A 22,608-nucleotide genomic window follows, 5' to 3' on the forward strand; every position below is an offset into this window, starting at 1 on the left:
CCGTGCGCTCCCATCCAACAGGTCCAGAGGAGCAGAGAACCTCCAGGGAACGATGGAAATGGGAGCTCAGCCAACGCCCTTGGCTGTTCCCGGTGCCAAACCATCCCCTTGCCAGAAGACAGCGGGGCCAAAGCCACACGTGCCAAATCCAGCGGCTCCCAGTCCAGACTCCTCCACGGCCAACGAGGCAAAACCCAAGAGCTGTGCACGGCGAGGAGCAGGGGAGGCAGGGCTGGCACTGCCACCTGAGCCACTCCAACCGGCCAAGGTCAGCGCCAGGAGCATCGCCCGCCGCGGTGCCCAGGGAGCCGCCTCAGCAGAGCCGAATCCTCGCTCTGCAAACCCTCCTGCCTGATCCACCAGCGTCCCCACTCCCTGTGTGTGTGCTGCCACAGCGTCACGCTCGTGGGAGAGGGAGGAAAAGCCCCTCGGTGTGACGGCACTGCTGGGAATGCCAGGAGGCCGGATCCTTCCTCTGACACCCACTCCTGGCGCGGTCACGTCCTGGCTCTCCTCCCCCATGCCATAAGAGGGGATAACGCACCCTCCTTCCCTCTCTGAGCCGATTAACGCCTGGAAAGCCCTTGGAGAGCCAGGCAAGGAGGCTGCCCAGGGCCAGCACCGCTGGCAAGGAGGAAGTGGTGTGGGAGGAAGGCCATGGCTAGAGGAAAACCCCCAGCGAGGGCACCAGCACACGGTGAGCCCCAGCTCTTCTCCAAAGCCCTGTCCCCAAGCAATGCGGGGTGACAGCTCCCCATGAGGACGGGACAGCGCTGGGAGCAAAGGGCTGCAGCAGCTGGGGTGAGCGCCGTGGGCTCCCTGCCCCTGCGGGGGCCGTGCTGGCCCGCAGCACCCCCTCCCCCGGCAGCCACCCCCGCATTACTCACGGCGCGCTCATTCATCACGTACACGCTGCTCCACACGCACGGCACCCCCGTGCCGGGGCTCCCCGGCACCCACCCACCCCGGCACCACCAGTTCCGGAGCTCCATCCCCGCGGCTCCGGGGCATTTCCAAGTTCCCAGGTGCCGAACGCGCTGCTGTGCTCCTCTCCCCGGCGGAGCATCCCTGTACAAGCAGCTGCTGCAAACACTGCCTCGCCACACTGCAGCACGCAGTTCAGGCAGGCAGCAGCCGGCCGCGGCTCGGTGAGAGGGGCTACGTACCCCCAAATGGGGCAGCCCCATCGTGAACCCCCCCAAAAGGACAGCCCCGTCCTGGCACACACCCCCCTGCCTCCAGGAGCCGCCTGCCAGGCGAGGAGGACAAGGGACAAGATGTGACCCCCTGGGCTCAGGGAACGCTGTGAATTCGGGGGGCTGCACCACCCTGGCAGGTGCCCCCTCCCAGCCCAGCCGTGCCCCCCGAGGCAGCGTCCCCTCACCACGGCGAGGGGAGTGGTGGTGGCTCCCAGCCAGGCATGGCTTGCTGCCGGCAGCACCGCATCCCATGGGCAGGGTGGGTGACACCCAGGGCACGGCTCTCATCCCGGGAAAGGAGCACCGGGACGCAGGGAAAACCGTGTGGCCAGCGAGGAACCAGCGGCAGAGATGGGGGACGGTGCTGCACCAGCGGCAGGGAGCTCCCCTCTACCTGCAGGGATGGCTCGGAGGGCTGGGAGGGGGCTGGCAGCTGAAGGGAAAGAAGCTCGAGCAGGAAAATCAGGGTTATTCCTTGCTGCCGTCTCCGTCCTGACCTTGGACAACCCTGTGCCTCAGTTTACCACAGCACAGCAGCCAGCCCGCAGTGGGGGGAGAAGGAGGGCAGCCTCTCCTGGGCGGGGGGGTGGGAGCAAAGTCACCCCCAAACCCGCAGCCGGGGCGCTGCAGGGGAAGGCGACGAATCCCTCCCGCATTTCTCCTTGCCCAGCCGGGCTACCCTTGCAGGGAAGGGCAAACGCTGCCCGCACTCCCCGGAGCTGCCGCAGGCGCTTCCTCAGGATGAGAGAAGAAAACCCGAATGCGGAGAAAAGCTTGCCCATCCCTGATGAACGGGGACACTCAGCGAACCGCGCTCCCTTCCCTCCCCGCCAGGACCCGCAGCCGCTCGCCTTCTCCCAAAGGGAATTTCCAAGCCCTGGGCAGCGGCTCCGCCGCACCGGCAGCGCGGCTTCCCGAACTTGCCCAGCTGCAGCCGCTGCCCTCGGGGAGGTCACGGCCAGCCCCGCCGAGCGCCTGCGGAGGGAGGGAGGATGCGCCGGGCGCTCCCGGCTCCCCCCGGCAGCGGGGGATGAAGGAATCGCCAGCGCCCCGCCGCAGCGGGAAGCGCTCGGTCCCCGCACCGGCAGCGGGGAAGACGCGAAGCCCGCAAACCCCCGTGGCAGCCGCAGTTCCCCCTCCTACCCTCCTCCCCAGCCCCTTCCCGGTACCCTCTCCCCGGGACGTGATGCCCCCCCCGGTGCGCGCATCCCTCCCGGTCCATGCGCATCCCTCCCGCCGCATCCGGTACACCGGGAGAAGGGGGGGAGGACACGCAAAGGCGGCCCCGCCGCCGCTCCGCAAAGCCCGGCGCGGCCCTCCCGGGCTCACCCCGGCGGAGAACACCCCGCGGCCGCACTCACCTTGGACGGGTAGCCCGCGGGCGCCGAGCACACTTGCTACCAAAGCGGCCACATACCAAATCATAGTACTACCGGCCCCCGGTGCGCAGCATCTTCCGCCCGCCGGGCGGCCCGGCCGGGGCGGGGCGGGGCCGGGCCGGGCTGGCCGTGGCCGGGCAGGGCTCGGCGGGGCTGGCGGGGCCGGAGGGGCGGCTCAGGGCCGGCCGCCCGCCGCTGCGCCCATGCCCGCGCCCATCCCCGCGCCGCGCCGCACCTGCGCTCCGCCGCGCGGTGCAGCCTAGCCTGCGCCCTTTAGCGGCTCGGCACCGCCCCCGCCCGCCGCCCATTGGCCGCGCCCCGGCGGAGTGGGCGGTGATTGGCCGCCGCCGCGGCCCGGGCCGGTTCAAGGTGGGTTGGCGCGCACGGGGCCCCTGCGCCGCAGTATCATGCGCACTGCCGGGAGCGGCGCGGTCACCTCCGCCGGACGGTCACCTCCCCGCACGGACACCCGCCGGGACCTGTGCCCGCGTGGGCCACCGAACCGCCTCGCTGCCGCCTCCCCGTGTCCAGATGTGCCGCCGCACCGCCTCGGTGCCGCCTCTCCGTCCCCAGATGTGTCACCGAACCGGATCGGTGTCACCTGGCTGTCCCCAGATGTGCCCCGAGCCAGTGCAGTGTCACCTTCCTGTGTCTAGGTGTGCCCCTGCACCGGTACAGTGTCACCTCACCATCCCCAGATGTGTCACCGAACCGGATCGGTGTCACCTGGCTGTCCCCAGATGTGCCCTGAGCCAGTGCAGTGTCACCTTCCTGTGTCTAGGTGTGCCCCTGCACCGGTACAGTGTCACCTCACCATCCCCAGATGTGCCCTGCACTGGTACAGTGTCACCTTCCTGTGTCTAGGTGTGCCCTGCACCGGTACAGTGTCACCTCACCATCCCCAGACGTGCTCTGCACCGGTGCAATGTCACCTCCCTGTGTCTAGGAGTGCCCCTGAACCAGCTCGGTGCCACCTCCCCATGTCCAGATGTGTCACCACCGCACCTACTCAGTGTCACCTCCCTGTGCCCAGATGTGTCACCGAACCAGATCAGCGCCACCTCCTCGTCCACAGATGTGCCCCTGCACCAACTCGATGCCACCTCCTCACCCCCAAATGTGTCACTGCACTTTTTGAGTGTCACCCCCCTGTCCACAGATGTGTCACCGCACCCACTCAGTGCCACCTCCCTGTCCCCAGACGTGTCACCACACCAGATCAGTGTCACCTCCCCATCCCCAGATGGACCCCTACAGTGGTACCATGTCGCCTGCCTGTGTCCAGCTGTGCCCCTGCACTGGCTCAGTGCCACCTCCCCGCCCACAGATGTGCCCCTGCACCGACTCATTATCACCTCCTGATCCCCCAATGTCACTGCACGACTCACTGCTCCCTCCTTGTCTCCAGAAGTGTCCCTGCCGTGGTGCAACATCACCTTCCTGTCCCCAGATGTGTCCCCTGCACCAGCTTAGCATCACTTTCAGCTCAGTGTCACTCCCTGTCCCCAGGTGCATTCTCTGTGCCAGCTCAGTGTTACTTCCCTGTGCCCAGCTGTGCCCCTGCATAGCTTCAGTGTCACCTCCCTGTCGCTGGATGCGCCCCCTACAGCAGCTCAGCGTCACCTCCCTGTCCCCAGATGTGCCCCCCTCCCCTGGTGCAGTGTCACCTCCCTGGCCCCAGATGTGTCCCCTCCCCTGGTGCAGTGTCACCTCCCTGGCCCCAGATGTGTCCCCCTCCCCTGGTGCAGTGTCACCTCCCTGGCCTCGGATGTGTCCCCCTCCCCTGGTGCAGTGTCACCTCCCTGGCCCCAGATGTGCCCCCCTCCCCTGGTGCAGTGTCACCTCCCTGGCCCCAGATGTGTCCCTCTCCCCTGGTGCAGTGTCACCTCCCTGGCCCCAGATGTGTCCCCCTCCCCTGGTGCAGTGTCACCTCCCTGGCCCCAGATGTGTCCCTCTCCCCTGGTGCAGTGTCACCTCCCTGTCCCCAGATGTGCCCCCCTCCCCTGGTGCAGTGTCACCTCCCTGGCGCCAGATGTGCCCCCCTCCCCTGGTGCAGTGTCACCTCCCTGGCCCCAGCTGCCACCTGCCCCTGCTGTCCCACACCGCCTCCCTGACACGCCAGTGACAGCTTGTGACTGGGCAGGGTCACCTCCCCACCGCAGCCTGAGCCACCTGCCCCCCGCACCAGCTCCACATCAGCTGTGCCATCTGTCCCTGCCACCCTCCCCAGCTCAGGGTCACCTCCCTGCCAGCTGCCTGGTGCCACTGCAGCCTTGTACCACGCACCAGCTCAGGGTAACACAGCTGCCACCATCTGTGCCCTGGCAGAGGTCCAAAGCCATCTCCCCACCAGCCTGGGACAGATATGTCACCTGCCCCCTGCACCAGCTTGCTGTCACCTCTGCCAGGACCCTGCACGGCTCAGTCACCTCATTGGCACCACCACAGCTTGGTGTCACATTCACTCAGTGCCACTGTCACCTCTAGCACCAGCTGTGCCACCTCCTCCTGTCATTGCACCAGCTGTGCCACCTCCCCTGCTCCTGCTCCATACCATTTGCCCACTGTGACAGCTCCTTGTCCCCTTCTGGGTACTTGACAAGAGAGAATTTGGGTTCATTTCCATTGAAAATGGGCAGAGAACAGGAAGTGCCCCCGTGCTCCCCCATCTCAGCCCAGCCACCCTCCCTGCAAAGACCTGGCAGTGCCAGATGGGCAAACAGCCGGGCTAGCTCCCCCAGGAGCATGCCAGCCATGGAAAACGGGCCACTGAACTCCCCTAGATGACAGCCAGCCCGGGAGGGGACAGGCTCACACGGAGAGGGGGACACATTGCTTTGTCCCCAGCACTCACTGTGTTCCCCTTGCCCATTGGAAGAGGTCTGAGCAGCTGCTCTCCCACCTCTTCCCATGCACGTTCAGGAAAGAAGCAAAATAAAATAAAATTAAAAAAAAAAAAAAACGAACCCAACTCTTGCAGAGGATGTGGGAGTTGGAGAAACGTCCCACAGCTTCTGCCTGGAATTGCATTCCTGGAGGATCAGATGTTGGCACAGCCCCGGGCAGAAGGGAAGAGCATCCCCCAGCCCAGCTCACGCGAGCTCCCGGGCACTTTGCTTCCCCAGCAAATTCCAAGAGCTCATAAAAGCCTGACTCAGCTCCTGGTGCTGAAGTGAAAGCTTGCAGATCTTCACAGGGGGTTGGCACAGCCAGGGCTGACCCTTGTGCTGGGGCAGTTCTGCTCTCCAAGCTGCTCTCCTATTTCCTGAAAGTCTGGTTTGGAGTGGCCTGGGAGGGTAAAACCCCTTGTCCAGCACCCTCCCACGCCGGTCCTGCCACCTTCAAAGCACCCAAAAACTCCCAGCCATCACTCCCAGCCTGCAGAGCAGCCTGCCCCGAGGCTGGCACAGCTCCATCTGCCCTCGCCCAGCCAGACAGAGACAAAGTGTTCTGGTCTAGCTAGAGTCCGTGTCACCAGTCAGATCATCTCCATGTCTTTACCTGGCTTTTCCCACTGTTTCAAAGAGGAAAAAAAAATAAATAAGGGCATTGATGGCACCTTTGGTAACACATCCCAACCTGGGAGGCATCAGGAGCCCGTGGTGGATGGGGGCACCCAGCCCTGATCCCAGCGTGTGCATCCACAGGGGCCCCACCAACATCCCTCAAGAAACTGGAAATATGGGCTTGGTTTGGAGCATGGCTGTCAGTTCACACCCTTGTTTCTCCAGACTAATTTGCTGGTTTCATGAAATCCATTCCCCACTGTTTTCACACTTCTCTCCCTCTCTATTTATAGCTGGGTTTATTTACATGAGCAGGGCACTCCTTGTACTTGCACGTCAGCCTGTGGTGGCAGAGCCGGGAGCGGGTGAAGGAATCAGTGGCGAGGCAAGGAGCCCCCCAGCCCCTGGCCAGGGCACATGGCAGGCAGGTGCGCAGCCCTCCATGCCAAGGGGATGGGCTTGGAGGGAATCAAATCAGCCACACAGCGCCCAGACCCACACAAATGTCCCCATCTCCATATTCCCAACACTGCAGTTCCATGGGATGTGGGGCACCCTGGAGCTGGCACCTTCCTGCCCCACATTCCCAACACTGCAGTTCCATGGGACGCAGATCACCCTGGAGCTGGCACCTTCCTGCCCCCATTCCCAACACTGCAGTTCCATGGGATGTGGGGAACCCTGGAGCTGGTACCTTCCTGCATCCCATTCCCAGCATGGCAGTTCCTGCCCCCCCTTCCCAGCACTGCATTCCCATGGGATGCAGGGCTGGAGCTGGCATCTTCCTGCACCCCATTCCCAAGACTGCAGTTCCATGGGACACAGATCACCCTGGAGCTGGCACCTTCCTGCTCCCCATTCCCAGCACTGCAGTTTGCATGGGATGCAGGGAACCCTGAGCTGGCACCTTCCTGCCCCACATTCACAGCACTGTAATTCCCATGGGATGCAGGGCACTCTGGAGCTGGCACCTTCCTCCCAGCATGGCAGTTCCCATGGGATGCAGATCACCTTGGAGCTGGCACCTTCCTGCCCCACACTCCCAGACCTGCAGTTCCATGGGACACAGATCACCCTGGAGTTGGCACCTTCCTGCTCCCCATTCCCAGCACTGCAGTTTGCATGGGATGCAGGGCACCCTGGAGCTGGCACCCACCTGCCCCACATTCACAGCACTGCAATTCCCATGGGATGCAGGGCACTCTGGAGCTGGCACCTTCCTCCCAGCATGGCAGTTCCCATGGGATGCAGATCACCTTGGAGCTGGTACCTTCCTGCATCCCATTCCCAGCATGGCAGTTCCTGCTCCCCATTCCCAGCACTGCAGTTTCATGGGATTTGGGGAACCCTGGAGCTGGTACCTTCCTGCCCCCATTCCTAAGACTGCAGTTCCATGGGATGCAGGGAACCCTGAGCTGGCACCTTCCTGCCCCACACTCCTACAGTTCCCATGGCACACAGATCACCCTGGAGCTGGCACCTTCCTGCTCCCCATTCCCAGCACTGCAGTTTGCAGGGGATGCAGGGAACCCTGGAGCTGGCACCCACCTGCCCCACATTCACAGCACTGCAATTCCCATGGGATGCAGGGCACTCTGGAGTTGGCACCTTCCTCCCAGCATGGCAGTTCCCATGGCACACAGATCACCCTGGAGCTGGCACCTTCCTGCTCCCCATTCCCAGCACTGCAGTCCCATGGGATGCAGGGCACCCTGGAGCTGGCACCTTCCTGCCCCACACTCCCAGCACTGCAGTTCCCATGGGATGCAGAACACCCTGGAGCTGGCACCTTCTTGCCCCACACTCCCATAGTTCCCATGGGATGCAGGGCACCCTGGAGCTGGCACCTTCCTGCCCCCCGTTCCCAGCGCTGCAGTTCCTGCCCCACACTCCCAGCTCTGCAATTCCCATGGGATGCAGGGCACCCTGGAGCTGGCACTTTCCTGCTCCCCATTCCCAGCACTGCAGTTCCCATGGGATGCAGGGCACCCTGGAGCTGGCACCCTCCTGCCCCACATTCCCAGCTGGAGCTGCTCTTGCAGCAGCGTTTTGCTGACCTGAGCTGTACCTGGGTGTTGTGCCACTGACCCAGGGATGTCCTTGTCCTCCACATGGCCAGCAGAGCCCACCGCGCCCGGCTGAGTCGCTGACAACTGCCCAGTGCTAATTCCACTGCTCTGTCTAACAAGAGGGATAAAAAGGTGGTTGTTTTTTAAAAGAAAACAGCTCTGACAGATGAGGCAGGAGTTCTCAGATTAGCACCAGAGACCTGGGGGATGCAGCTCTCCCCATCACACACATTCGTGTGGGAGAGATGCAGCCCTGGCTGAGCCCTGCTGCCATCTCCCTGAGATTTGGCTCTCAGGATCAGGGAGAGAGGTTTTGGGTTGGGAAGTGGCACGAGAAAAGTGGGAATGAGCTACAACTCAGGCTGGAAACCCAGGGAATTCCAGCATTTGGAGCAGCAAGGATCTGGATCAGACTTCATATGGGGCAGCAAAAATACTCAAGACTGGAGAGGGGCTGACTTGAAAATGGGATTTGCCAGGGTATGGATTGCTGCTTCTCTCCCTCCAACACCTCACTGCTGGTGACCAGTCCAGGAAAGCAGGAATCTGGACCCAGCTGCTTCCCACCTGGCCGAGGGATGCTCCAACCCACACGGGGCTGAGTCTCCCTGCACAAGTACATGATTATTCACAGCCTCCAGCATTTGCATGGTGGAGTCACGAGTCTCACAACACCTGATCTCCCGGGAGAGCTGCCTCCTGCACTTCGGAGGGAACGGCCCACATTCCCAAAGTGGGACTTGGTGTCTCACAGCATCCCACATGGCCCAGCTGTCACCTCCTCCCCTCTCTGTGCAGGGAGCAGCAGAGACCACCCCATCCCTGCCACCTGCAGGGGCACTGGAAACCCGTGAGCTGAGCTGGAAGGGCTGTGCCAAGCCTGCAGGGTCGCTGCCTGCACAGCCAGCCTGCTCTTTGGGAAGACCAAAACAAGCCCCCTCAGAGGACAGGCAGGCAGATGGGCTCGGCTCACACCCAGCTGGGGTTAGGCTCGTTCCCGCCCCGTCCCCTCTCCCCTCGCTGTGGCTCATCCCCGACGCGTGACTCCAGATGGCAAACAGGGAAGATCCTGCCATGCCTTGCTGGCTGCGCGTCCAAGTCGTGGAACGCTCCACCTGTGGTATTTCAGAAAAGGCGCACCAAACTTGTGCGAAGAGGGGTCAGTTGAGTCACGGTAACAACTTTCTCCTCCCGTTAGCAGGTCTCCAACAGAGCTAATTACTCATCAGCCCACTAATAGACTCACTCACACTGCACTGCCTGGATCAAGCAGCAGCGATTGTCTGTCTTGTCTTGTTAACCTCAAAGAAAGATCCGGCTGCGGTAACGCGATACCCCGTCCTTATCTCATCACCTGCTCCTCCAGCCTGAATGCGTCTTTCCACTGAGCACCCCTATCCCAACACCAGCCAGGGGGAGCCTTGTTGTGCTGCTCTGCGGGATCTTTGTGGGGTCAGTGGGGGTCCCCGAACCCACAGCAGCCACCATGACCTGGTGTTTGCCCCCCCAACAGGGGCAGCAGGACACTGCTGACCTCCCCTGTGACCCATCCTCACCCTTCGCACAAATCAATGTGCTGCTGTGGCCCCCCACCCTACAGCCCATGGGGATACGCACCCCTCAGGGGCTGGCTGGTCCTAAAAGGAGGACAGAACGTACCCTGCAGCACGGCACCCCAGCACTGCCGCCCACCCCGTTACTCAGCGGGGCTCTCTGGCACCGGGAACACACCTCCCTGCGCGGCAGCACAGCACAGCACGGCACAGCACGTGCTTCTGGGGGCTGCGGCACTTGTCATCGGCGCTGTCATCGCCATGAGTAACCACACTTTGCCTTGGCTTCCCCGAGAACATCCCCAAAAAGCCAGGAGCGTGCTGCTCTCCCTGCTGGGGGGGGGGGGGGGAGGCACGGAGCCGTGGCAGCTGCTCAGCTCCCTGCACCAGGGGAAACTGAGGCACGGAGCCACGGAGCCGCTCATCCCTCTGCACCAGGGGAAACTGAGGCACGGAGCCATGGCGGCTGCTCAGCTCCCTGCACCAGGGGAAACTGAGGCACGGAGCCGTGGCAGCTGCTCAGCTCCCTGCACTGGGGGAAACTGAGGCACGGGGATCCGGCCATGCTGAGCTCCCTGCACCGGGGGAAACTGAGGCACAGGGATCCGGCCATGCTGAGCTCCCTCCACTGGGGGAAACTGAGGCACGGGGATCCGGCCATGCTGAGCTCCCTGCACCGGGGGAAACTGAGGCACGGGGATCTGGCCATGCTGAGCTCCCTGCAGCAGGGGAAACTGAGGCACGGGGATCTGGCCATGCTGAGCTCCCTGCAGCAGGGGAAACTGAGGCACGGGGATCCGGCCATGCTGAGCTTCCAGAGGGAGGGTGTCACAGACATGTTTTATGAAAAATCGTTTCCTTAGGTTTTTTTCTCCTGAGAAGCCAAGAAGCCTCTGCTGCTGCTGGTCTTTTTGAAAAAAAAAAAAAAAAGATAATAAAGGGGGAAAGATCTACTGGTTCAGTGGGTTTCTAAATAGTTATTAGTTATTAATATTAGTTATTAACTATTAGTTAACAGTTATTAGTGACTTTCTTTAGCAGGTCTCTGAGGATTCTGCAGGTCTGTTTCAGCAGCAGAAAGGACCACCAGGGATGTCAAAAGAGCATCTCCAGAACAGAGATATAGAAACCTTCTCCTGAAACTCAGCTGTTTGGAGTTGAAACAATGAACTTTCTTTGCATGGCAGGGGAGCAAGGCTGGGCCCTGGCAGGAGGGGACAGGAGGTGACTCAGTGAAGGTGGGGTGGCCAGGCTGGCTCAGCACTGTGGGCACACGCCGTGTCCCTGTGCTCCAGCCCCTCACCCTGGCATCCTGCCCAGCCCCTGCACATGCAGCGTGTCATCATCAGCTGTGACACTCTGCTGACGTCCCCGGATCATGTGGCATCAACCTCGCCCGTAATTACCGGCGCAGGAGCTCTTCTCCTCCTCCTCCTCCCTCTGATCTCTGCTGCCCTGCGGGGCTCCCCGATGTCCCAGTCCCACCCGAACTGGGGGGGCTCAGCATCACCCCAGGCTCCTCCAGGATGCCAGGCAGGGTCCCCGGGATGTGGGACCGTCTGCAATCCAAGCCTTGCCCCCCAAAATCCCACCTCCACCTGCTGGCCCTGCTGCAGGAGGGGACAAACCTGTCGGGGTCCCCCCCACAGCACCCCATAGGGAGGGCACAGGCAGGCAGGTGCCAGGCTGGGCTGGCCAAGGGCAGGGAAGAGCATTGCAGCCTCCCGAGGAGGGGGGCCGGGCTTAGAAAAGGCTTTTGCTGCCGGAGAGAAGGGATCTCTTGTGCAGAGCCAGAGGCAGGGGAGCCTCAGAGCCGCCTTTGTTCAAAGGAGAGAGGATGATGATGATGGCTGCAGGGCCTGCAGCCTCGCACCTCCCTGCCCAAACTGAACCAGTTACTGCTTTTCTCCTCCCTCAAAAGGATCATCTTGGCTGGGGGGCCAACAGCCAGAGCCCATCCCTTGCTGGATGGCTTTTCCCATAGCCATACCCCAAAATGGGGTACATCATGGATGGTGGAAGCAGAGTCCAACCTCTCAGGGAACCCCTCCATGTGCCTCCAGCCCCAGGCCCCACCTGCTGCTCCCTGCCCCGCAGCAGGTGGGCAAATCCTCAACTCCCTCCAACAACAGCCTGACAACCTGTAACAGGATTGCCCGAGGCCACAGCCCTCCAAGCTGTCTGCCCTGCTCGGGAGGCCAGGCACAGCAAAAAGAGGCTCTGGTCCTTCTGTGTGTCCCCTCCAGGCACAGCCCAGGTGCCACAACAAAAGGCTGAAGGAGACAGTGTGCCCAGGACAGGTGATTTGGAGGCTCCCAGCTCAGCACCCTGTGCCCCCAAGCTCAGGGCATCACCACAATGTCCCCAAACCCTTCCTGGACCAGGAAAGGCTCGGGGGTGAGGGTGCAACGAGCAGGTGACACTGCAGCCAGCCATGGGGAGGAAATCCCCATGCAGAAGTCACACGGTGGCACCAGCCTGTGGGTCCAGGTGCCCCCAGGTCACCTTTTCCTGCCACAGCACCCCCAGGGGACACAGGGAGAGGTGACAGCCCCTCAGTGTGACCGTGTTCACAAGGGTCTCAGGTTGGGGGAAGAGTCGAGGATTTGACTCCATGTTTCAGAAGGCTGATTTATAATTTTATGATATATATTATATTAAAACTATACTAAAATAATAGAAGAAAGGATTTTATCAGAAGGCTGGCTAAGAATAGAAAAAGAAGGAATGATAACAAAGGTTTGTGGCTCGGACTCTCTGTTCGAACCAGCTGGGCTTTGATTTGCCATTAATTAGAAACAACCAACATGAGACCAGTCACAGATGCACCTGTTGCATTCCACAGCAGCAGATAACCATTGTTTGCATTTTGTTCCTGAGGCCTCCCAGCTTCTCAGGAGGAAAAATCCTAAGGAAAGGATCTTTCATTAAAGATATCTGTGACACCCCAGAACTCTCTTGGGGACACGGAGTTCCTGTCCCAGTGGGACACAGAGCTCCCCAAACCATCCCCTCCATGGAGAGGGGCACAGAGCAGTGAGAGCAGCTGAGCACAGCCCTCTCAGGGAGAGGTGCCAGCCCCCCAGAGCTCTCTTGGGGACATGGGGGTCCTGCCCCAGTGGGACACACAGCTCCCCAAACCATCCCTTCCCCAGAGCATCGAGAGGAGCCGGGCACGGCCCAGCAGCGCTGTCGGCAGCGCTTCCCGCAGCTGGGCTTGGCTCCCAGTCAGCTTCCCCCTCGCCAGGCTCGCTCCCTGCCAGGCAGCAATCAGCCCGGCATTCACGGGGCTGCGGGAAGATGACTCGGCAGCGAGTCAGACCGCTCCGGGGACAAATGTGCAATCAGTCCCCAGGAGCACGCCTGGCTCCCCTGGGAGGCGGGCAGAGCTCCAGGGAATGCCCTGGGGAGCCTGTGGGCATGGGTAGCGCTGCACCCTCCTTTGCTGATGCTCCCCCATCCCAAAAGACCCCTCCAGGGTGCTCACCCACTCATGCAACACCCTCCCGACACAGCTCGGGCAGGAGGACCAGGAAAAGCTCTCCCTCATTTTTCTGCCTTCACTGAAGATGGTCCTGGGAGTGGAGCAGCTGGAAAGCCTCACAGCCCCAGCCTGTTCTCCCTGTCAGACAGCGGCAGAACAACTTCCCGAGTGCTGAGAGCCTGGGAGAATTGTGACTGATGCGTGCCCCAATCCCTCCTGGCTGCATCAGCACTCCCAAAAACAACCTGGGCAGCACAGCAGCCACGCTTTGACCCACCGGATTCAGGGAGAGCCCCCTCCCCTGTCATTCCATGCATGTGAGCCCCCAGACACCAAAATTTCCCTCCCCATCTCGGGTGCTGGCGTGTCGCTGCTGCCTCACACTGACATTTCTCTCCCCGGATGCCACTTATTTATAGCACGCCTGACCTTTCCCCAAGTTTACATCCTCCTCTCCCTTCCCTTCCACCCACCCAACCCTGGGAACCACCCCTGGGGTGCTCCCAAGCCCAGCTGTGTGCACTCATCCCCCAGGGCCCCCTTGGGACGCGGTTCCCCAGCACGGCCGTGGCCAACACGGGGGGACAAAGCTGGGGGTGTCTGTCGGGCAGAGCCCCCTCCTTCCCCACTGCGAGGAACAGCTTCCAATTGAAGCAGCTGCCTTTGGAATCCAGATGGCCCATCACTCTTGCTGGGGAAGAGGAGAGAGTCTGTTCCACCGCAGCCCCCTGCGAAGGCAGGGCTGGGGAAAGCAGCAGGCTCCAGCCGTGTGGGTGGGATTTGCCAGCGAGCTGCAGGCTGCAAGGCCAAGGCAGAGCAGGAAAATTTGCATTGCAGCCCGGCTCGGGGCTCTGGTGCCGTTCCTCTGGGCTGCAGGGGGATTTCTCCCATTTTTACCCAACTATAACAAGACCCAGCTCCCACCAGGATCCCCCATCACTCTCTCCTTAGGCAGTACAGTGGGTTCCCTCCCTTTGCAGGCACCTCCCGGCACCCAACCTCTGCCCAATTTGGGAAAAACATTCCTCTCTAGGATGGAGGGGCTGCTCCAGAGGAGAGGGAAAGCACGTTTGGAAAACACCCAGCTTCAGCATCCTTCCCTTTGCAGAGCAGGAAATTTGCATTGCAGCCTGGCTCGGGGCTCTGGTGCCGTTCCCTTGGACTGCAGGGGAATTTCTCCCATTTTTTTGCCCATTTTTGCCCAGCTGTACCGAGACCCAGCTCCCACCGGGATCCCCCATCACTCTCTCCTTAGGCAGTACAGTGGGTTCCCTCCCTTTGCAGGCACCTCCCAGCACCCAATCTCTGCCTAGTTTGGGAAAAATTCTCTCTGGGACTGGAGGGAAAGCACCTTTGGAAAACACCCAGCTTCAGCATCCATCCCCTTGCAGAGCAAACCCCCCTGTTCCTGCCAGCCCGGGGTGGGGGTCTGGGTGCCAGGAAGGGCATCCCGGCTGCTGGAAAAGCAGGAGCCCCCCGCCCTCCCTGCTGTCTGTCCGTCCGTCTGTCCCTCCCCAGGCGATGGGCTCCGTCCCGACCTCCCGGCCCGCGCCGCCTCTGCTGCTCTAATTACTCCTCTCGCACCCGGCGCCGGGGCCCTCCGACCAAATTACCATCGATCCTCTGCTCCAGCCCAATCGATGCCATTGACTGAGGCATTAGAAAGACAAATCCGGGCTCCCCGCCCCGGGAAGGCGGCGGCAGCCCCGGGGCTGGGGGACGCCACCGCTCATGGTGAGATGTGGGAGGCACAGGGATGCCCTCGCTTGATGCTCTCCATCCCTACAGAGATAACAAACAGCTCCCAGGACCTGCAAGCACCAACTCAGTTGTGCAACCGACAGCAGGGATCAAACTCCTGGAGCTCACAGCCCTGATCAGCCAGAAATCCCTGGCAGGAAAGGATTTCCCTCCCAAAACCTCCTCTGCTCCTGCCCAGCTCCCACTCTTTTCAATAAAAAAAAGGATTTTCCCTTTTAACCTGCTGAATCAGCAAGTCCAGCCTGCATCCCAGCCAACTTAAGCAGCAGCGATATTTAACAACACGGGCAGCTGGTGAAACAGCTAACCTGGGAAAGGAGAGAGCCCAGTGGGGCAGCCCTGCATGGAACAGGGATGCCGTGGTCCTGTGTGGGCTGGGGATGCTCTGGTCCAGCCCTGAATGGGAAGAGGATGCTCTGATCCAGCCCTGAATCAGTTTGGGATGCTCTGGTCGAGCTCTGGGTGGGACAAGGATGATCTGGTCCAGCCCTGAGTGAGATGGGGATGCTCTGGTCCAGCCCTGGGTGAGATGGGGATGCTCTAGTCCAGCTCTGGTTGGGCTGGGGATGCTCTGGTCCAGCTCTGAATGGGATAGGGATGCCCTGGTCCATCCCTGAATCAGTTTGGGATGCTCTGGTCCATCCCTGAATGAGATGGGGATGCTCTGGTCCATTTCTGAATCAGTTTGGGATGCTCGGTCCTGAGTGGGATGGGGATGCTCTCTTCCAGCCCTGGGTGAGATAGGGATGCTCTGGTCCAGCTCTGAATGGGATAGGGATGCCCTGATCCATCCCTGAATCAGTTTGGGATGCTCTGGTCCATCCCTTAATGGCATGGGGATGCTCTAGTCAGGTTGGTGATGTTCTGGTCCAGCCCTAAATGGGACAAGGATGCTCTGGTCCAGCCCTGGATGGGATGGGGATGCTCTAGTCCAGCTCTGGTTGGGTTGGGGATGCTCTGGTCCAGCTCTGAATGGGATAGGGATGCCTTGGTCCATCCCTGAATCAATTTGGGATGCTCTGGTCCATCCCTGAATGGCATGGGGATGCTCTGGTCCATCCCTGAATGGCATGGGGATGCTCTAGTCAGGTTGGGGATGTTCTGGTCCAGCCCTGAATGGGACAAGGATGCTCTGGTCCAGCTCTGGGTGGGATGGGGATGCTCTGGGTGGGATGGGGATGCTCTGGTCCAGTCCTGCATGGAACAAGGAGGACATGATCCAGCCTTGCCTGGCACAGGGATGGGCCATCGTCCATCACACCACACAAGGAACAAATCCCAGGGCTGCCCCATAGCCCCCAGCAAGGCTGCAGTGGGGAATAATTGAATCACAGCCTGGACAAGGGATCACTGGCTAAAATCCCCCCTGGCCCAGCGTTACACAGATGGGAAACAGAGGGGGGCCAGCCCTGAGCCCCCTCCTCCCAGGAGCAGATAATAGACCCCGTGTGAGCAAATTACAAGGAATTTGCAGCCATCCCATCTAATCCACAGGGGAGACATCTGAATCCTACAAGGAGCATTTGGCTTCTGGGTATAGAGGAGCTTAGAGACATGCAGAGGCATTAAAAACACGCCTGGGGATTAAGCTGGGAACTGGGAAGGGAGAGCACAGCTGGAGACCATGGGCAGCTGTGGGAGAAGATGGTTGGGGCTATCCAAGGGCTGTGAGCAAACTGGCTCTGGGCAATGTCCAAGTGTCCCAGTGTTCTGATCTAGGCTTGCAGTCTGAGGCATCAGTGGTGGAGGTGGGAGCCCATGGGATGCTGACAGAAAGGTAGGATCTCACCACGGTGTGCAAAAGTGAGGTGTCACAGCATTTTGGGCTACAACACCCAAGCAGGCACCAGGAGCTGCAGCCTGTGCCCAAACCCACATCCAGGTCAGATCACCCAGCCCTGAGGTCAAGCAAAGTCAGCCCCAAGCATCCCCCAGGATCAGGTCCATGCCAGTGGGGTCTTCCAAGGATAGACTTTGGCAACGTCCCTCATCATTTGGGATTTATTCTGATCATCTCTAATCCTCTGCCTTGATTGCTGAGGCCCCCAATCTCATTAGTTGGGCTACGCTGGGTCATTACTGATGTTGGGGGGTGTTTAAAATTGATATTAATCCCATCTCAATAATCTGGTATTTATTGATTTTTATTTTTAACCTCCCATGTTATTAAGATGAGCTGAGCCAGCTCCTTATTTCTGGGGGCTGCCCCATCTCAGCAAACCCTCAAAGGCTCCCAAAAACCTGATTCATCCCAGCCCACAGAGGAGATGCTACCTCTGGCCTTTGCAGGCTGTGAGCAACACCAAGCTGCCAACAACCCAGCAGCACTGACCCCCAGCTGCTCTCCTTTAAACCTGTTATTATCATTTTTCTTAATTACCACAGAAACGAGCGGCACGTTCAGGACACGACGAGCGCCTGATGAGGAAGGAGCCATTAGCACCCCGTCAAAACAGCATCTCAGAAAGGATCTTTGACAAAATTGTCACCGGAGAGGCAGGGGGAGCGAGGCAGCCCGGCACAGTTGTACATCATTTTGACAGCTCGCATTAAGGCAACTTCAGGCACCTCTGGGAAATTACCTCCCCGTTAAACAGAGGCAGGCGCAGTGCCTGGGGGCTGAGCTCGGCAGCTGGGGCAAAACAGGGCAGGGGGGTGCCCTGTGGGAGAATCAGGGGGTTGCATGGTCGGGGTGGACAGAGATGAGAGATCTCTGAAGCCAGGGCTTGGAATTTGTGGTTTATTGCAAGGGGCCTGGGTGCAGGGCCCTGCTGGGAGCTGCCAGCCACAGCTCAGAGCAGGCTGAGAGAAGAGAGAGGGGTAAAGAGAGTGGTAGAGAGGATGAGAGAGTGAGGCTCCCATTACAATACAATAAATCTTCTTCTGGTGATGGAATTTGGGGTTTATTGCAAAGGATGTGGGTGCAGGGACCTTTTGGAATTTGGGGTTTATTGCAAAGGGCCTGGGTGCAGGGCCCTGCTGGGAGCTGCCAGCCACAGCTCAGAGCAGGCTGAGAGAAGAGAGGGGAGGAGTGTAAGAGGATAAGAGAGCAAAATCATCAGAGAGTAAAAAAGGTAAGAGAGTAAGAGGGGCAAGAGCTAAGAGAGCAAAGTTCCCATTACAATACCATAAATCTTCTTCTGTGTTGAATATTCTGATTCTCACTAACCAATCTAGTACAAGATACAAATCCTACAGCATTTACATACAGCCTATAAGAATCATTACATTACCATCCTGTGTTACATTTTAAACCCTAAAAACTCCTCTTTGGGCCCTTCTGCCAAGCTGTAGGGTCTGCTCTGACCCTTGGGCCTGTCTGCAAGCAGAGGGTGTTGTTCCATCAAAAGGGGATCACCTTCAGCCAGCCACACCATTGTTTTCCAGTTGTTCAGTGACTGAGGGATCTCAAAGCTTGCTTTCATTTCAATCTCGCTCATAGTTTCCATATTCTCAAAATCTTTTGCCAGACAATCATATTGATAAGGCTTTCCTGTTTCATCTTCCCCAACAGTGCCCCTGGAGGTGCCCAGTGCATTCAAACCAAGGGTTTGCCTCAGTTTCCCCGAGCACAGGCACAGCTGCTGGATGATCAGAAGGGGTTTCCTTCCCTCTCCCAGCTCCGAGCTGAGCTCAGAGCTGATGGCTGCTTCTCCGCCTCCTCTCCAGACCCTTGGCAAAAAGCAAAATGCCAATAACTTTGGGAACAGCTCGTGTTTAGCTTGGCAGGCCGGCTATTGTTCCTATACTGCAAACGCATGGATGGCACAGACATGTTTGGGGTGGATGCAAGCTGTTCCCCCCAGCCCCAGCACAGCAAGTGTCAGCTCCCAGCTGGAGGCACATCAAGCAGGGCTTTTCGGGATGAAACCACCTCCAAAGGCTCCCCAAATTAATGGGGTGGGAGAAAAACCTGCTGCAAATGCCTTCCCATCCCCATAGTAACCCATCCCTCCATCCTAATCGGGCTGCTCTGGGCATATTTTCTGCCCAAAGGCAGCAATTTTTTAGCACAAGGTAGGAGAAATGATGGAGCAAAGCCAAAGTCAAGTACCACCAGCTCCAGCAAGTGCCTGGAGAAGCTCTCAGGGAGCAAAGCAATGCAGAGGCAGCAGTCCAAGGTAAAGATGTGGGGGTAGGGAGGGCAGCTTCATGGTTGTGCTGTATTTTTAGTTCCTGGGTTTAGGAGCCAACATTTTAATAGGGGAGGTTGTTTTAATTGGAACTACAGTCACTAAGAAAAACACAAGAGGAGTAAATATAGAAAAATAGTCATGTTTCTGAAGGTTCTTTGGTATTTGTCTAATTAAATGGAGCATTTTAATTGCACATCAAACAGTGCCATTTCTGAAAAAAAAAAAATAACCCACAGGCATTTGCCTGGATTTGAAGAGCAGCTGACACCAACTTGGCAAAACAAGCCTGGACCCCCTCATTTGCAAAGGAGGTTTGGAGACACCCCAGAATGTTCCACAATCATCAGCCCAAGGATGGGGAGCTGATGGACCCCAAGTGGTTTGGGACCCAAACCCACCTGCAGCTCCCAGGGATCCCTAGCAGAGTTCCTACCAGGGAAACCCTCTGCTGGAGGTGCTGAATGTTCTCCGGATGCCAGGAGGTTGCTATTCCTGGTCCAGGAGGAGAGGAAGCTGCTGGTACTGATGAGATGCTGCTCAGAGCCAGACACTCCAAACCCAGGACATGGGAAGAGCTAAGCAGCCATTGAACCACCAGAAAACTACAGAGCACATGCCCATGAAGATGCCAACCATCTGGGCACACATAATGAGCAAAAAGCCACTTTTCTGTGCTGTTCCAGACATCCTGATGTCAGGCATCACCAGGTATGGAACCTTTACAGAGCTAGAGACACCCAAGAGCTTTTTTTGATCCTTCCTCCTCCCGTACCTGAGCAATGCACAGCCATCACTTGCAGCTGTGCAACCCACAGCTCCCTGCCTGCCACTTTGAAACGGCTCCCCAGCAATTACCTCCACAAAAAAAAGTTATTAAGAAACGTCTTTGTCTGGAAGGGATTAGAATGGCAGTCATTAAAAAAAAAAAATTGGCATGAAGAACTATGTATATTGCAAAACAAAATGTGTTGCTTTTTAATATGTTTTTATAACCCAAACAAATTTGTTTCTCACACTCCCAGGCTGGAAAAAGGAGCCGTCCGACAGTTTAGGATTGCAGTTTGCAGTCAGCTCCGCCAAGGAATCTGTTGCAAAGCTGTCGCAGCAGATAAACGCCGGCTCCCTGCTGTGCTGCAGCTCCGCCGGCACCGCTCCGGTCACGGCGCGGCCGGGAAGGTGACACGGAGCTCGGAGCCGCGGGGACAGCGGTACCTGCGTCACCCCCCGGCAAGGACACGGTGGCCTTGCATGAGGCTTTGTGAGGCTGCACAGCCGCTGCAGGGTCTCACTCCCTGCGCTGGGATCTCACCAGGTGATGCCCAGTGTCGGAGTTCAGTCCATCCCTTTGGATGTCCAGAGCTGTCAAGAACCCCACCGGGGGGGCTCAGAGACCCTGGCACACAGCCCAGAGCACCTGGGGATTTCATTCTGACCCCTGAATCAAGTTGCCAACTTTGTATGAGGACATGAAAGTCACACAGGTTTGAATAGTGTAATAACAAAATGATCACAGGGCGAAAATGTAGATTTTAGGATTTTTGGTATGGGGCTTACGGGGATAAGATGGAGCAATCTGGGCGTGTCCAACCTTTCTTCTCCTTCTTGTTCTCCATTTCCTGCAGTGATGTTGGCACTTTGGGATTGGTCTAGAGTAGAAGTGCACTGTCTAACATAGGTGATGGGTATTGGGAATTAAATCCAAATATGTTATACATAGTTTGCAGTATAAAAGGACAACACAGAGTGCCTGTGGCTGCCCTGCTGAGCAGATCTCGGCTGGGCAGAAAGAAAATTTTATAGACAAGAATTAATAAACAACCTCAAGACCGAAAAGTGAAGAGTCCAGACTCGTTCTTCAGTTGCGTGAGCCAAAGCAGAGACACCCTGCACATCTTGGGGCAGCAATTTTCAACAGCAACCCAAGAGGAACCCTCCTCTGATCCCCCCATCCTCACCACCACCCACTTTTCCCTCTCCCACCTGGGCCTGGCTCCTCACCAGCAAAACGGGAGCAGGAAAATCCCAGCAGATGATTTTATTTATTTATTTTCCCAGGAATAAGTGCAGAGCCCCAGCTCCTCAAAGCATTTGAATATATGAGGCGCTGACAAGGAGATGCAGCTCCAGGCACAGCCAGAGCATCCCTGCAACCTAAAGCTGCAGGAAAACACCTACAGGGACCCTCCAGCACCTTGCTGACCCCTGGGGTCAGACCCACTGGAGAGCAAGCAATGGCAGGGAAAGAACCAACACATCCTTGGTCAGCTGGGAGAGCCTGGCAGAGCCTGAGCATCCTTTGGGAGCAGGGAAGGCAGAGCAATCCCCTCCCTGCAGCAGCACTGCCCTACATGCTTTCCTCCCCCAAAACATCCACAGGCTGTCACTCGCCTTTTATCACCAGAGCAGCGAGACAGGGCAGGAGACGCTGCTCCCAAATTCCCCACGCTGTCATCATCGAAACCGAAACCGGGGAATCTGGAGATTCCCAGCTGGTTGCCTGAGGGGGTCCAAGGAAATTATGCATTCCCTGCAGGAAAGCTGCCTGCAGCAGGCAGGGAGCCATCCCAGGCAGCCCCCGGGAGGGGAATGCTGGTGCTCACTCTGCTTTCTGCTCAGAGAATGGCTGATTCACGCTTATTCCAGGCTTCCCCTGCAAAACCTTGGATGAGGACAGCACTCCAAGCTGGGCGGGTGTCTTCCACAGCCCCACGCTGGGCTTCCCTTGGGGAGGGATGCTGTGAGCCAAAACCGTGGTGTTTTGCGTAAAAACATGAGAGAAGGCCTTACGAATTAATTAAGGAGAACCAAGCATTCCTGGGATAAAGCAGCCCAGCCCCAGACACCTGCAGCTCCGACCCTCAGACCTGCTTAGTTTCAGGCAGCACTACATATTTTAACAGCATATTTTGTCTTTAAAATTAAGTGACAAAAATGATGAAATGATGCAAAACAAGAGATCAAGGATGGTGCGATCTCAGAAAAGGAGGAGGAATCCCCCAGCACAAACCAGGATAGATGTTGGGGAACAGGGAAAGCAGGATAAAGGCAAGGGGAAAAACCAGCCCAGCCCCAAACACCTGCAGCTCCCCCCAGCTGCTGCTCCGACCTTCAGACCTGCTTTATTTTAGTCAACACTAAAAAAGTCAACTCTATTTTAACAGCATGTTTTGTCTTTAAAATTGAGTCCTGAAATGATGCAAAGCAACACATCAAGGATGGTGCAGGCCCAGAAAAGGAGCAGGAATCCCCCAGCATGAGCCAGGTTAGATGTTGGGAAACAGGGAAAGCAGGATAAAGGCAGGGGAAAAATGGGTAGAGGAAAGATCTGGGACAGTTTTCAGACCAATTTCTGCCTTATGAGGACACAATGGGCAAGGAGCAGGAAGAGCAGCTGGGCACCCACGAGCCCTTCTCCTGGCTCCACAACCCACAGCTCGCCTCTCCCCATCACCCCACAACTCTTCCCATCCCTCAAACGCCCTCCAACACTCCTGGGCTGCACCTGATGCCACGCAGGCACA

The 22,608-nt window shown here is 58.4% G+C and overlaps 1 protein-coding gene across 9 annotated transcripts in view; it reads right to left on the bottom strand.

Annotated features, from left to right (window-relative positions):
- The window catches only part of IGSF9B (immunoglobulin superfamily member 9B), a 45,496-nt gene extending 42,808 nt beyond the window's left edge, over window positions 1-2,688 (bottom strand). For all 9 annotated transcript variants that reach the window (XM_058041354.1, XM_058041353.1, XM_058041352.1 and 6 more), the window contains exon 1: window positions 2,561-2,688. In XM_058041354.1, the coding sequence (XP_057897337.1) occupies window positions 2,561-2,624 (64 nt within the window). In that variant the 5' untranslated portion in view covers window positions 2,625-2,688. The remainder of the gene's footprint in view (window positions 1-2,560) is intronic.
- Window positions 2,689-22,608: the final 19,920 nt, after the last annotated feature.

The sequence above is a fragment of the Melospiza georgiana genome, chromosome 27 (genome assembly GCF_028018845.1).
Source record: "Melospiza georgiana isolate bMelGeo1 chromosome 27, bMelGeo1.pri, whole genome shotgun sequence".
NCBI classification, from domain to species: Eukaryota; Metazoa; Chordata; class Aves; order Passeriformes; family Passerellidae; genus Melospiza; species Melospiza georgiana.